Source organism: Hyalella azteca, unplaced genomic scaffold, assembly GCF_000764305.2.
Source record: "Hyalella azteca isolate HAZT.00-mixed unplaced genomic scaffold, Hazt_2.0.2 contig11981, whole genome shotgun sequence".
Lineage (NCBI taxonomy): Eukaryota > Metazoa > Arthropoda > Malacostraca > Amphipoda > Hyalellidae > Hyalella > Hyalella azteca.
In genome coordinates, this window is record NW_025941954.1 from 24153 (window position 1) to 36925 (window position 12773).

The 12773-nt window shown below is 40.4% G+C and overlaps 2 protein-coding genes across 2 annotated transcripts in view; both read left to right on the forward strand.

The window, feature by feature from the left end:
* The first annotated feature begins 464 nt into the window (after positions 1-464).
* Positions 465-4882, forward strand: LOC108671578 (venom allergen 5). Its single transcript, XM_018159138.2, has 7 exons — positions 465-517; positions 927-984; positions 2205-2368; positions 2907-3008; positions 3471-3581; positions 3785-3889; positions 4271-4882. Exons 2-7 carry the CDS (start codon positions 933-935, stop codon positions 4505-4507), a joined length of 771 nt encoding a protein of 256 aa, XP_018014627.1. The 5' UTR covers positions 465-517; positions 927-932; the 3' UTR covers positions 4508-4882.
* A 3731-nt stretch (positions 4883-8613) lies between these two features.
* LOC108671579 (endosome/lysosome-associated apoptosis and autophagy regulator family member 2) overlaps positions 8614-12773 on the forward strand; it is a gene marked incomplete at its 3' end in the record, with an annotated part of 9266 nt that continues 5106 nt past the window's right edge. Inside the window, 4 exon segments of the mRNA XM_047883086.1 lie at positions 8614-8768; positions 9549-9678; positions 10253-10454; positions 12210-12357. Coding sequence (XP_047739042.1) covers positions 8685-8768; positions 9549-9678; positions 10253-10454; positions 12210-12357 — 564 coding nt within the window.

Below are 12773 nucleotides of genomic sequence, written 5' to 3' on the forward strand. Positions count from 1 at the left end.
AGAAATTAGAGCGTAAGTACTTACGTTGACTTAGCAAGTTTTGAAAGTATGACCCCTGTACATCTTTTCTGATATCGTCGCTCAAACATACGTACCTGTGTCTCTCTGGGTGATGTGCTGTAGGCTTGCATCGACCTGTTCACAACATGTTGATCTATCATGACTCATGTTCGAGCAAACAGCAATGCGGGTGTGTAGATGAAGGGTGTATGAAGTAGGAGTGTGTGATGCAGGAGTGTGTGGTGCAGGAGTGTGTGATGTATACATTGCACTCTCACCTTATCGCACGGCCAATTAACTATGACAACTGGCCCCTTAGTCACCATTCGTTCCTCACACTTGGTCACACTTCAAATGTGTTCTCGAATTTTCGGGCAACTGTTCAAATTTGAACCACAGTCTGAAATTTGTACGAGGCTTCAGTATAAATTAGACAGCGATAATAAGCCACGACCATTCGTGCCTACGAACTTCTCTTGATCATTTATTTCAGTGTGAAAGCGCGCCGTATTTATCGGTAGGTTCTCGTGATATTTTGGAATTCTTATTTAGATTTGTTACAACTTACAAAAATTGTGTGTTATTTAAATTTACGGTTTTGCTGAAAGGGATTTTTAAAATGTTCGCACCTAAATTTTTTTCGTATAATTTAGGCGTCAAATTGTTGTTTGAGTGTGGGTAATAATTAATTGTAGGGCTAAAAAATTTTTTCTTTCCAAGACGCACATGTACGAATTTCAACTTTTCATTGATTTCGTTCGTCTCATGTGATGGGTTATCATTCAAGAAATTGTTACTTTTTGGTAGAATTCCTAAATTTCTTTTGTATTTTTTGTGTGAAAATTTTTCCTTTTTCATTTAAAATTCCTGAATTGCATTCGATAGCCTTAAGGAAAAATATCTTACTTTAACTTTCAATATTTCAGGTAAAAATGCTGGGCAAAGTTCTCGTGGTGCTCGCTGGGATATCTCTGACTGCTTCCAGTAAGTGTATAGGAAGGAAACTACGGGTTTCCTTGAGCGAATTTTAAGATGCTTTAATACAGTGGACTTGCTTGCCTTTATTTGAGTTCGTTGATGTTTCTGAAACTAACATAGAAAATAAAATATAATGTCAATCATTGTTTCTACTATGGACATTATTTAAGATTAAGGAGAGCTCTGTTGAATATCTACGGAGGAAACTGGAGGAAATCTATTTGCATAGTCGCTAAAGTAACAAATAATTCCCTAATAAGATGCGAGGCGATATAATTCTACGAAGTTCTTACTGAACATCGGATTAACTGCGGTTGTGCTAGAATATACAAGAACAAATACGTACAAGGGCGCGTTGTGGTGAACGTAACTAAAATAAGACAAAAACTTTGTACAATAAGACAAAAACTTTAAAATAAGACAGAAAACCTTGCGTTCAATATTAAAGGTCGGGTCCCATGAATCCTCAACATGTGTTTCAAATATATTTTGTCTACATATCAATAGCTCCAGTTTTTTATTGTGGTTGAAAAATTAAGATTGTGCTAGTTTTATTCCTGAATATATTTATAAACAAATTTATATCATACTTGAAAAAATTCATTAACATCTTACCAAGAGAGCGCCAAATAATCTGTTTCTAAACTCATCATCATCTTACCATGAGTCCACAAATTGTTGTCCTTGAAATCAACAGCTTATCGGTAATACCTTTAAATTCATCAGCATCTTGTTAATACCTGAAAAATCATCATCATGGGAGCGCAGCCGTGGGTAACAAAATTGAGTCGTAAACAGGCCCTGGGCCCAACGCCAACCATCAGCATGCAATATCTACACATAGCCTCAGACCAATGAGCTGTGGGTAACTCCGGCTATCAGTAAAACGCTTTGCACAACACAGCCATTGCTTCACAGCGCCGGAGCCCAACTGGCCGGAGCGCAACAGGCCCTACCGCAACAGGCGGCGCAAGTTAGGTTAGGTTAGGTTAGGTTACGTTAGGAGTAGCTGTTGCGGTAGGGCCTGTTGCACTCCGGCCAGTTGTGCTCCGGCGCTGTGAACCAGTGCCTATGTGACTGAACGGCGCTGTTGTGGTGGGCGCTTTGTGTCAAAAGCCGTGAAGATGCCCGGCTGCGTTACGCTCGGGAAGGTATATGAATCGCACTACGTACTTGGGCTATGCTAACCTCTAGCTATCCACCCATCATCAATATCTTATTTTCAGTGAGCGGAGCGGAGGTGGATCCGCTGTGCGCCAAGTACGGCAGCGAGCACACCACCTGTTTTCCCGCCAAGAACTGCGCTACCGATGCCAACGGAGGGCCGTGTGGAGTTACCGAGGATGAGAAGGTTTTCATCGTCAAATACCATAACGAATACCGACAGAAGGTAAGCAATGATATTACGTACATCAACGTGTTGAGGTTCCCGCAAATTATTATTGATCAGTTTAATAATTTTCAAGTGATAGACAACAAATAAACCTAACCATGTTTTATAACGCAAACTGTTAATTAAACTTTTTAAAAAGGACTTTAGTTGTCATGACTGGAAAGAAGTTATTTGATTATAATTTTTTTGCAAGTATATCATGTGCGAGTTATATCATTTTCAGTATCTCTTCTTGGATGCCAATCAAACTCAATCGCATCTTGTTTGCAACCAAACCTGCAGTCGACGATCAGTGTCGTTTAGCCGACAAATAATTTTTTATTTATATCATTTTCGGTAGTCGCGTTCTCATTTGCATACGGAAATTTCAGGTGGTCAAGGGCCAAGAGACGTGATAAACCCGACAAATAAAATTTTTTATTTATATCATTTTCGGTGGTCGCGTTCTCATTTGCATACGAAAATTGACATATAAAAATAGTTTTTTTCTATCATTTTCGGTGGTTGCGTTCTCATTTGCATACCGTAATTTCAGGTGGCCAAGGGCCAAGAGACGCGAGGGTCTCCGGGTCCGCAGCCCGCGGGCAAGAATATCCGCGAGTTGAGCTGGAACGACGACCTCGCGCGGACAGCGCAGGTGAGAGCTCTTGTGTGCAAATCCGATACTATGATGGCTCTAATAAATTATTTCTTCTCAGTAGTAATAAATAATTTAATTAATAGAGAATTCGAATATCCGATACTATGATGGCTCTAATGGATTATTTCTTTTCAGTAGTAATAAATAATTTAATTAATAGAGAATTCGAATATCCGATACTATGATGGCTCTAATAAGTTATTTATTCTCAGTAGTAACCAATAATTAAATTAATAGAGAATTCGAATATAATGTGGGTAATAATTTCGGTTCGTTTGAATGCCATGAGAATTGTATTGATACTTTTCACCTGAATTGTAGCCTTTAACTGAATTACAACCTATATAGTATAGGTATCGATCAAAATGAGGAAACTGTTACATGTTCTTCGTTGCTACATTTATAAATCAGACATGGACGCGTTCTAGTCATTACTGCATGAGTATTTCCATTCAACAGCGCTGGGCAGAGCAGTTTGTCTTAGGGCATGACTGCAAAAAATGCAATATCGTCCCTGACTACAGCGTCGGTCAAAACCTCTACCTAGAGGCGAATTCTGCAACTATTGAGGCTAGTCATACGTATATTTAACTGCAATTATACGTTCACGTTGCTCAAACTTCTCTGCCTTTATGTTTTCATAATAATATTCACATTTTTTGATGTTAACAAAGAAATCAATATCGTTTCTCAGGCCATGTGGAATACACAGGTGATGCAGACTTGTTTAAATGGCGCACTTCAAACTTTTTCATTTGATTTGCATTGAGCAGAAAGCGAATTGGCAGAAAGCCATTGATTCCTGGACCAATGAAGCCGAGAAGATGGATGGCTCCAATTTGAAGGGCAACTGGAAAGTCGTCGGTCACTACACTCAGGTTATTCATACATTAAATGATTTAGGTTTAGGTTTAAGGTGTTTAGGAAATTACCTTAGGTTTAAGAAATAACAAATACATTATCTAATTCTTCATAAAACTGCAGCATTTCATGCTTTCCCTCTAAATGTGCACAAATTAACAGGATTATTAATGAATTGGGACAGCGTAGCAGCTGCTGAGACGTTCGTAAGTAAAAATGCGATTAATTTGGATCAGTTGCTATTAGCTTTAAGGAAGAAAAAATCTTTAATAACACAGGTTCTTTTTTAATGCGATATAAATGAATGCAAGAAAATAAAATTCTCATGGTTTGCTGGTTAAATGTCTCAAAACTAAATCTAATAATATATTTAAGTCTAATTTGCCCACGAATTCCAGGTAGTATGGCACAATACTCGTCATGTTGGCTGCGGGGCCTTCGGTAACAATGAAAAGTGTTCCTGGGTTAACAAAACTAACCCCTCTTGGGGTCTTTTAAACTGCGTTAAGTACATCTGCAACTACGGTCCGTCCGGCAACATGTTAGACAAGAACCATGAGTTGCCGCCGCCCTACAGCACCACCGAGGGATGCGTTAAGCCCTCAACCAACTACCCTGGCCTCTGCGCCGAGTGAAGCAAAGTCAAAAGTTCTTGTTGCTTTGAAAAAATTTATTATTTATTTCAATATTGAAATAATTTATTATTATTTGCCGAGTGAAGCAAAGTCAAAAGTTCTTGTTGGTTTGAAATAAATCTTGATATCTTCTTAGACTTGCACTATTCATGTGTTGTTTACTCACAATGCTTCTGTTTGCTGTAATATTCTGTTTCTTCTGTTTTGCAAGAAACTGTTCTGTTTTTTGTTTGAAACAAAGAGGGGCCAGGGTGGCCCAGTGGTTACAGTTCAAGTATCAGGATTGAAGCAGTAAATGATTTATCTAAATTGAGTGATTTCTGTTAGATTACAGCGTTGTTAACATAACTGTGTGTTGGTTGCATTAAATGTTTGGCACGATGTAGTTTCTTTTATCCCTTATAGAATGTTATTCATTATAGAATTACTATTTCTCTACTCATTATTGAATATTAAAGGAATTGGAATGCTTAACAATGAAAATGTCCGAAAATGAGTTATGTTTCAAATGATCTACAAACACATTCTTGAAATGATGCCTCGTGTAATCAAGACTAATACACAGTAATATTTTCATACGCTAATGTGCAACTTAGTATAATTGCATACCCGATCGTCGATATGTATGAGAATGGTATTATTAAATTCAACTCTTGAGTTACTGGTAAATATCAACCGTCAGTGATACGAAGTAAAGCTGTTTCGTAAAAATAATAGGCTGTCGAATAAAATCCATTTTGCGATGCGATCAAATTGCCAGTCTACTTTACGCCAGCGAGTTTGATTCCAGCGCTTGTGACTCGAGGAGCCATGCACCTTTGAACCAACAAATTGAATTTCTTGGCGAAAACTTGCGATGTTCTCTCTGGAGCACTTATAGTAGAATAGACCTGGGGCCATACTTTCAAAACTCGCCACGTGAACGTAAGTACTTACGCTCTATTTTCTTGTCTATGATTGGTGGATTTTGCTTGAAAGGCCGTCAACAATTGGCTGATGAACTTACGATCTAACTCATGTTGAAAGTATAGCCCGGGTAACGTTGTACAATAAAGCTGAGTACATAGTACAATAAACCTGAGTGTATAATATAATAAACCTGAGTACATAATACAATAAGCCTGAGTACGATAAAAGAAGAAATATTAATAGTAAATTGTTTAGTCTTTAGGCCGGGGAGACGACGTTAAGTAGTAGTAGTAGTAAAAGTTGGAGAGGTGCTTATCCGAATAGTGTCACGCACAAAACGATGTATAGTATACGAGCACAAAGAACAATCTTATTTGAAATATAAGAAGAATGCTCTAGAACCTGTTACGAATAAATGTGAGAGTTTACAAGGGAATTCCTACTCATTTGTTACGCCAATATGATGATGATGAAACGTTTGAGAAGGTGACTTATTCTGGAAAAAGCTAAAAAAAATTCTTTCCTAAATGTGAAAAAAAATTTTTCATGGTACAATTTGTCCTCAAAATACATAAAGACCACTGATAAGATCATTATCAAAGTCAAACCAATTATATCGGCCATTTATCGGCCATATACAAACTTTAGCGTGACCTCCCTTTACAGGTGAAGAAAAGATTAAATTACACTTAAAAAATAATGTCAAGAAAACAATTCAATTATACGGAATTTACTGAATCTGAACAGTGTCAGATGAACACAATAGTTTGTGTGAATCTGAATAGTGTCAGGTGAACACAATAGTTTGTGTGAATCTGAATAGTGTCAGGTGAACACAATAGTTTGTGTGAATCTGAATAGTGTTAGGCGAACACAATAGATTGTATGAATCTGAATAGTGTCAGGTGAACACAATAGTTTGAAACAAATCGGGATTACCCCGAGCTGTTGCCCGGTGCACGTACTGTGAATCGGAAGCAGGAGCTTCACCATGGCTAGTGTAAACCAGCCAGGTGGTAGCACAGGGCCCAAACTGACACGCTAAGCTCCGTGCTGCCCATCCTGTCAAAATAAATGCCAGCTGATTTAAATGCAACGAAAACCAAATAGAAATTTAGAACAAGCTGAATATTAGGGTCCGAAATATAGTCAAATGCTTAAATTTACGGACCTAGCAGCTATGCTCTTAAAATTTTATGGTCATCTTAAAATAAGGGATTTATATAACAAATTGGCTTTCTACGAAATATATATGCAGTTGATAGAAGAGGAGAGTTTTATTATTTGGGTTGAGAGTAGTGAAGGGGAGACGGATATCCATAAGGGAAACCGGCCGGAGCTACAAGTCACCCCAACACCCTGAGCTTTAGTGATGGACAACTAACCTACAGCATCCGGTCCTCTCCTGAGGTCTCGCAGAGACCCGTCCTCCGTAAGAAGACGAGCCGATTCCGAAGTCCCCAGATCGTCCCAACACCTCGAGGCCGCCACCTCAGCCGAGACGCAATAAGTAACAGAAACGAAGACAGACTAAGTAACAGACAGACAAGACAACGCAGATGTGGGGGACAAAACTTGAAGGTGTGTCGTAGCTGGCAGTCGAAAGGAATCTGAATGGTGGGCTGTTTCTGAATCTGACTAGAGGTTGGAGTTTAGCTTCTATCTTCAAAGGTGGATTTGAAGAAATGCGGATGGTTGCCCACACCATTGTAAGAAATGTTGGGAAACTGTAGCCGGCCAAATAAATCATAACGACTCAAACCCAAATAACATTCTTACAACTGGAAATATCTTACTCAAGATAATAATTTTATACCGGTCATGCAATGGAGCCTGTCGGGGTCCTGGTCATTTTATTTCACTACACTTGTGATTAAAAATAGTCTTTAGAGACAGTATATATAATATCTTTGCCGCAAACAACGACGTCAAAACCCAGCCAGGGAGCACGGATATAATAATAATAATAATAATAATAATAATAATAATAATAATAATAGCGGTTTCAGCGTTATTAGGCCGTGGGCCTGTCGCCGATTCTTAACATCGCAGAACATTCACAGCATTTTGCGGTCATGAACTCGCAACTTACTGCTACAATTCTGCTGTGCTTAACCGCCCGGCCTCCTCGCCGATTCTGACCAGAAACTGGCGCACAGAGCTGGGATCGAACCCGTGCCTCTCTGCTCCAATCCTGGTACTCTGAACTTTAACCACTGGGCCAATTTCCAATGGGAATTCTATAATATTTGTTTGCTGAGGACTATATTATTACGTTTTCAATGGCCCCTTATCATTTGATTTAAACCTCCTACCGGGTCATACCAGCTGGAAGGCGACTCAGAGTGTGCAATGCACGACCACAGACCCTTACACATACCAAGATAACCTACATTTACACCACACCACCACCACCACCACCACCACCACCAACACCACCACCACCACCACCACCACAATCGATGAAGCTGCGCGTCGCTCGTAGCGCCGTACGCAGCTCAGTGTGCTGCTGTTGCCACGACAACAACAGCAAACAGACGGCTGTTGCCTGTAACCTGTTGACAGCCAACAGTCAGCAGGCAACTCGTTACGCCCTAAAGTTGACAGACAATAGTGGCAACACTCAACAGGCAACTGTCAAGTTATATATTTCTTGTCAACTGTGAGGTTCAGTCCCGCAGTTCACGTGATGGTCGCAACATATGTTAAGTGCATTACCAGGACGTATGTTATAGGATTAAATGATTAATAGTGGACGCACGGAAATTTTTTATAGTGAACAGTTAGTGAATTCTATTTGCATTACATCTTATATATCACATTTATTCGTTCAATTTTTTCTTTTCTCAATTTCAAAAATAATTCTACATGAATTTGTATCATCAAAGAAATTTATCTTACTTCAATTTATTTCAAAAGCAATAACTGGTAATAATATCGTTAAAAAACGCTTTGTTAAACATAATTGAGAGAAGAATTCGTTTAAAAATTCTTAATCAGGCTACGGGAAAAACTAAAAATTTAAGAATAAGATAAAAAACCTTATCCTGATAAGAGACTCTCGTTATCTCTGCTATCGAATAATTGCTTATAGATAACAATAATTACTGCAAGTTCGGCATAATTAACGATAATTTAATTAATAAAATTTTTATATTTTGTACCATATTAAATCTAAAAAATATAATTAAGGACAATATAATTAAGGACCCCAGTCGTGACTAGTTCATCATAACCAAGGACATAAGGACACTAAGGATAAATCAAGATGCTGAGGGAAATGCTGAGGGTGCTGCTTGTGACGTGCTGTGTTCACGCAGCGATGCTGCAGGACTACAGTAGCTGTGACCCTGTCAGTACAGAATTGTTTATTTAATTAAACTATCTATAGTATTATTAAATGGTGGTATAAATATTTCTCTCATAAGATCTTTAAAATTATAAACTTTACCTATTGCTCCAATTTTGCTTCAATAATTATTGTTATCGATACCCAATTCCATACATTTTTTTAAAATTAACAAATCGTATTTCTTCACACCTACATCTATGAGTGTAATGTATGTTAGCATACATGAATCTATGAGTGTTATATATATTGTGCATACATGAATCTACGAGTGTTATATATATTATGCATACATGAATCTATGAGTGTTATATATATTATGCATACATGAATCTATGAGTGTNAGCAATAAATGCTATACAGTAGCAAAGTAGAGCAGCAGCTTAGAACCCGCATCTGTGGTGAAAGCAGTAGCAGCCACTATATAGTAGCTAGTAGCTAGTTACCTCAGTAGCTAGTTACCAGTTACCTTAACACTAGTTCTGTTACCAACACTGCAACAACCAGCACAGCGAATAATGCTCGTTGTTTAATAAACAAACATTAAAAACTGTTCAAAATTATAGTTTCTTGCTGTCTTTAAAAATAATCTTTTAATTTTTATCTTCTTTAATCTAATAATCTTAATCTTTAAAAAAATAATGTCCTACTGTCATTACCTAACATTTCTCCTTCCTTTTACTGGCCACTCTGCGCCACCTCTTAAATTACAAATTCGCTATTGTTAAACTTCCCAAGTTTAGTTTTAGATGTTAAAATAAACAATAGTAACCCCCCCTGCAGGGGTCGGGGTTGGGGTTCGAGTTCACGGAGTGCGACGAGGCGGGGGGTCGGTGGAGGGTCAGCGTCCCCTCCTCCCCCTCCTGCGAGGGCGTCCTCCCCTCCCTCCCCCCCACCAGGCTGCAGCACTGCAGTCAGATTCTATTTAGTTTCTATTCATAAATTTATAAGTTTTATTTATATTTAAATAGTACAAAATGTTAAAAGTGCATAATCTTAATCGATAACTTTAAAATACAAAAAATGTAATCGTTTAGGAATGACACTGAGCTTTTTCGTCATTACAATCTTCAATTTAAAACGTACGAAATTATACGCAAGCTTAAAAGTGTTTATTGATCATTATATAATTTATCTGAGGTCCGCAATAAAATGACTAATCAGACAAACTCAATCAAACAATTCTGTTATTTATTAAGTACAAGACTATAACTAACTAGAAGACTAATTAGACTATACTCAGAGGTGGGCAGTAGCGCGCTACATGTAGCGGCCGCTACATTTTCAGTAGCAGTAGCGGTGCTACATTTAAGTAATTGTAGCGGTAGCGCCCGCTACATTTAGAGCATGTAGCGGTAGCGGCCGCTACATTTCAAAGTAGCGCTGCCCAGCTCTGACTATACTTTTATTATAAGTTGAATAACGGCGATTTAATCAGATATTAAATGTCTAATCGCACGACAACCCTCCCCCCTCCACCCCCGCAGGCGTATCCTGTGACCCCGGGTCGTACTTCAACGTGAGTACCCTGGCGTGTACCCCATGCCCTGGGGGTACGTACTCCCTCGGTGGGGGGGTGGAGGTCACCGCATGGAAGGACCCACTGCCCCCAGGCTTCCACCTCAGCACCGAGGCCTTCAGATCCACCTTCTCCACCCCCCGCGCCAGGGGGGAACTTGACTGCTCCCAGTAAGTCCCCCAGACTAGTACCCATCCTAGTACCCATCCTAGTACCCATCCTAGTACCCATCCTAGTACCCAGCCTAGTACCCAGTCTAGTACCCAGTCTAGTACCCAGTCTAGTACCCATCCTAGTACCCATCCTAGTCCCCATCCTAGTACCCATCCTAGTACCCATCCTAGTACCCATCCCAGTACCCATCGTAGTACCCATCCTAGTATCCATCTTAGTACTCATCCTAGTGCCCATCCTAGTACCCATCGTAGTACCCATCCTAGTAGTCACTATTAGGTTTCATTCACAAGGTTAAATGCCAAAGACATAAATAAATCTTACGACGATACTATGACTTATTAATAGAAGTTTTATACAACAAACAATAATTATTTCCACCATGTAACAATTCGAGATCAAATAAATTAGTGGACAGCAATTTTCACCAATCGGAGCGCTGATGGAGAGATCACGCCAGCGTGGTACAAATTTAATTCAAATTCAAATTTAATTCATCGCCACGGATTTGCAATAACACCTAGCTTTCCTCCACACATACCCCTGCCTCTTCCCCCTGCCCCGCAGGTACGGGTGCAAATAATAGCCCGTGCCCCGCAGGTACGGGTGCAACCTAGTACCCATCCTAGTACCCATCCTAGTACCCATCCTAGTACCCATCCTAGTACCCATCCTAGTACCCATCCTAGTACCATCCTAGTACCCATCCTAGTACCCATCCTAGTACCCGTTCAAGTACCCATCCTAATACCCATCCCAGTACCCATCCTAGTACCCATCCTAGTACCCATCCTAGCACCCATCCTAGTACCCATCCTAGTACCCATCCTAGTACCCATCCTAGCACCCATCCTAGTAACCATCCTAGTACCAATCCTTGTACCCATCCTAGTACCCATCCTAGTACCCATCCTAGTACCCATCCTAGTAGTCACTAATAGGTTACATTCACGTACATAAATCATAAATCATTTCATTCACATACATTTACGTATTCAAATACATAAATCTTACGACAATGACTTAGTGATATAAGTTTTATACAACTAACACTAATCATGACAACTATGTAAAAATTTGAATTCAAATAAATTAGTGAACAGATCACGCCAGCGTGGCCCTGAAAACCTAAACGCATCGATGGGACGGCCGTTGGCCACAAATTCAACTCATAAACTTGTTTTGGAGCCAACGTTCAAAATAAACATTCACAGCTACACTACAGTAGGCTACGCTACACATGAGGCTGCACTAAATATGAGGCTACACTACAGTAACCTCAGAGCTATACATGTGAGGCTACACTACAGTAACTTCAGAGCTACAAAAAGTCGCTGACCACACAAGAAACACTGCAAGCCACACCAGTTCCGCAACGGCTTTAAGACACATGGTCGTATGTCGACAGCCATTTCTCTAGTCAGTTTCATCGCCACGGATTTGCAACAAGAGTATGCCTTTCCACCACAAATACCCCGCCTCTTCACCTTACTGCACAGGTACGGGTAATAGCTCCGTCACCGCAAGTACGGGTGCAATAACACCCCCTTCCCCGCAGGTGTGGGTGCAATAACACCCCCTTCCCCGCAGGTGTGGGTGCAATAACACCCCCTTCCCCGCAGGTGTGGGTGCAATAACACCCCCTTCCCCGCAGGTGTGGGTGCAATAACACCCCCTTCCCCGCAGGTGTGGGTGCAATAACACCCCCTTCCCCGCAGGTACGGGTGCAAATAACAGCCCCTGCCCCGCAGGTACGGGTGGCAGCCCCGCGGAGACGTGATCGCCAGCCCTGGGGGGCCGTGCGCGGCCGTGCTCGTGTACACCGTGAAGCTCGTGAAGCCTGGTACGGCCGTGTACACGTACCAGTACACCGACGATGCTACCATCTTCGAGTTCCAGGTACAAATACCAGTACAAAAGTTCCAGGGTACACCTTCCAGTACACAAGTTCCAGGTACACATTCCAGTACAAAAGTTCCAGGCACATGCACCAGTACAAAAGTTCCAGGTACACGTACCAGTACAAATTATTTGTCAGCTGAATGTGCTTGAAATTGCCTGCGTAACGCTTGAGCAACCAACACACCTACTGACGTATCGTTCCCAGCACCAGCATCACTTGTCTGATGCACACACAACTTACGCACACATAACTTACGCACACATAACTAACGCACACATAACTAACGCACACACAACTTACGCACACACAACTTACGCACACATAACTAGCGCACACATAACTAACGCACACACAACTTACGCACACATAACTTACGCACACATAACTAACGCACACATAACTTACGCACACA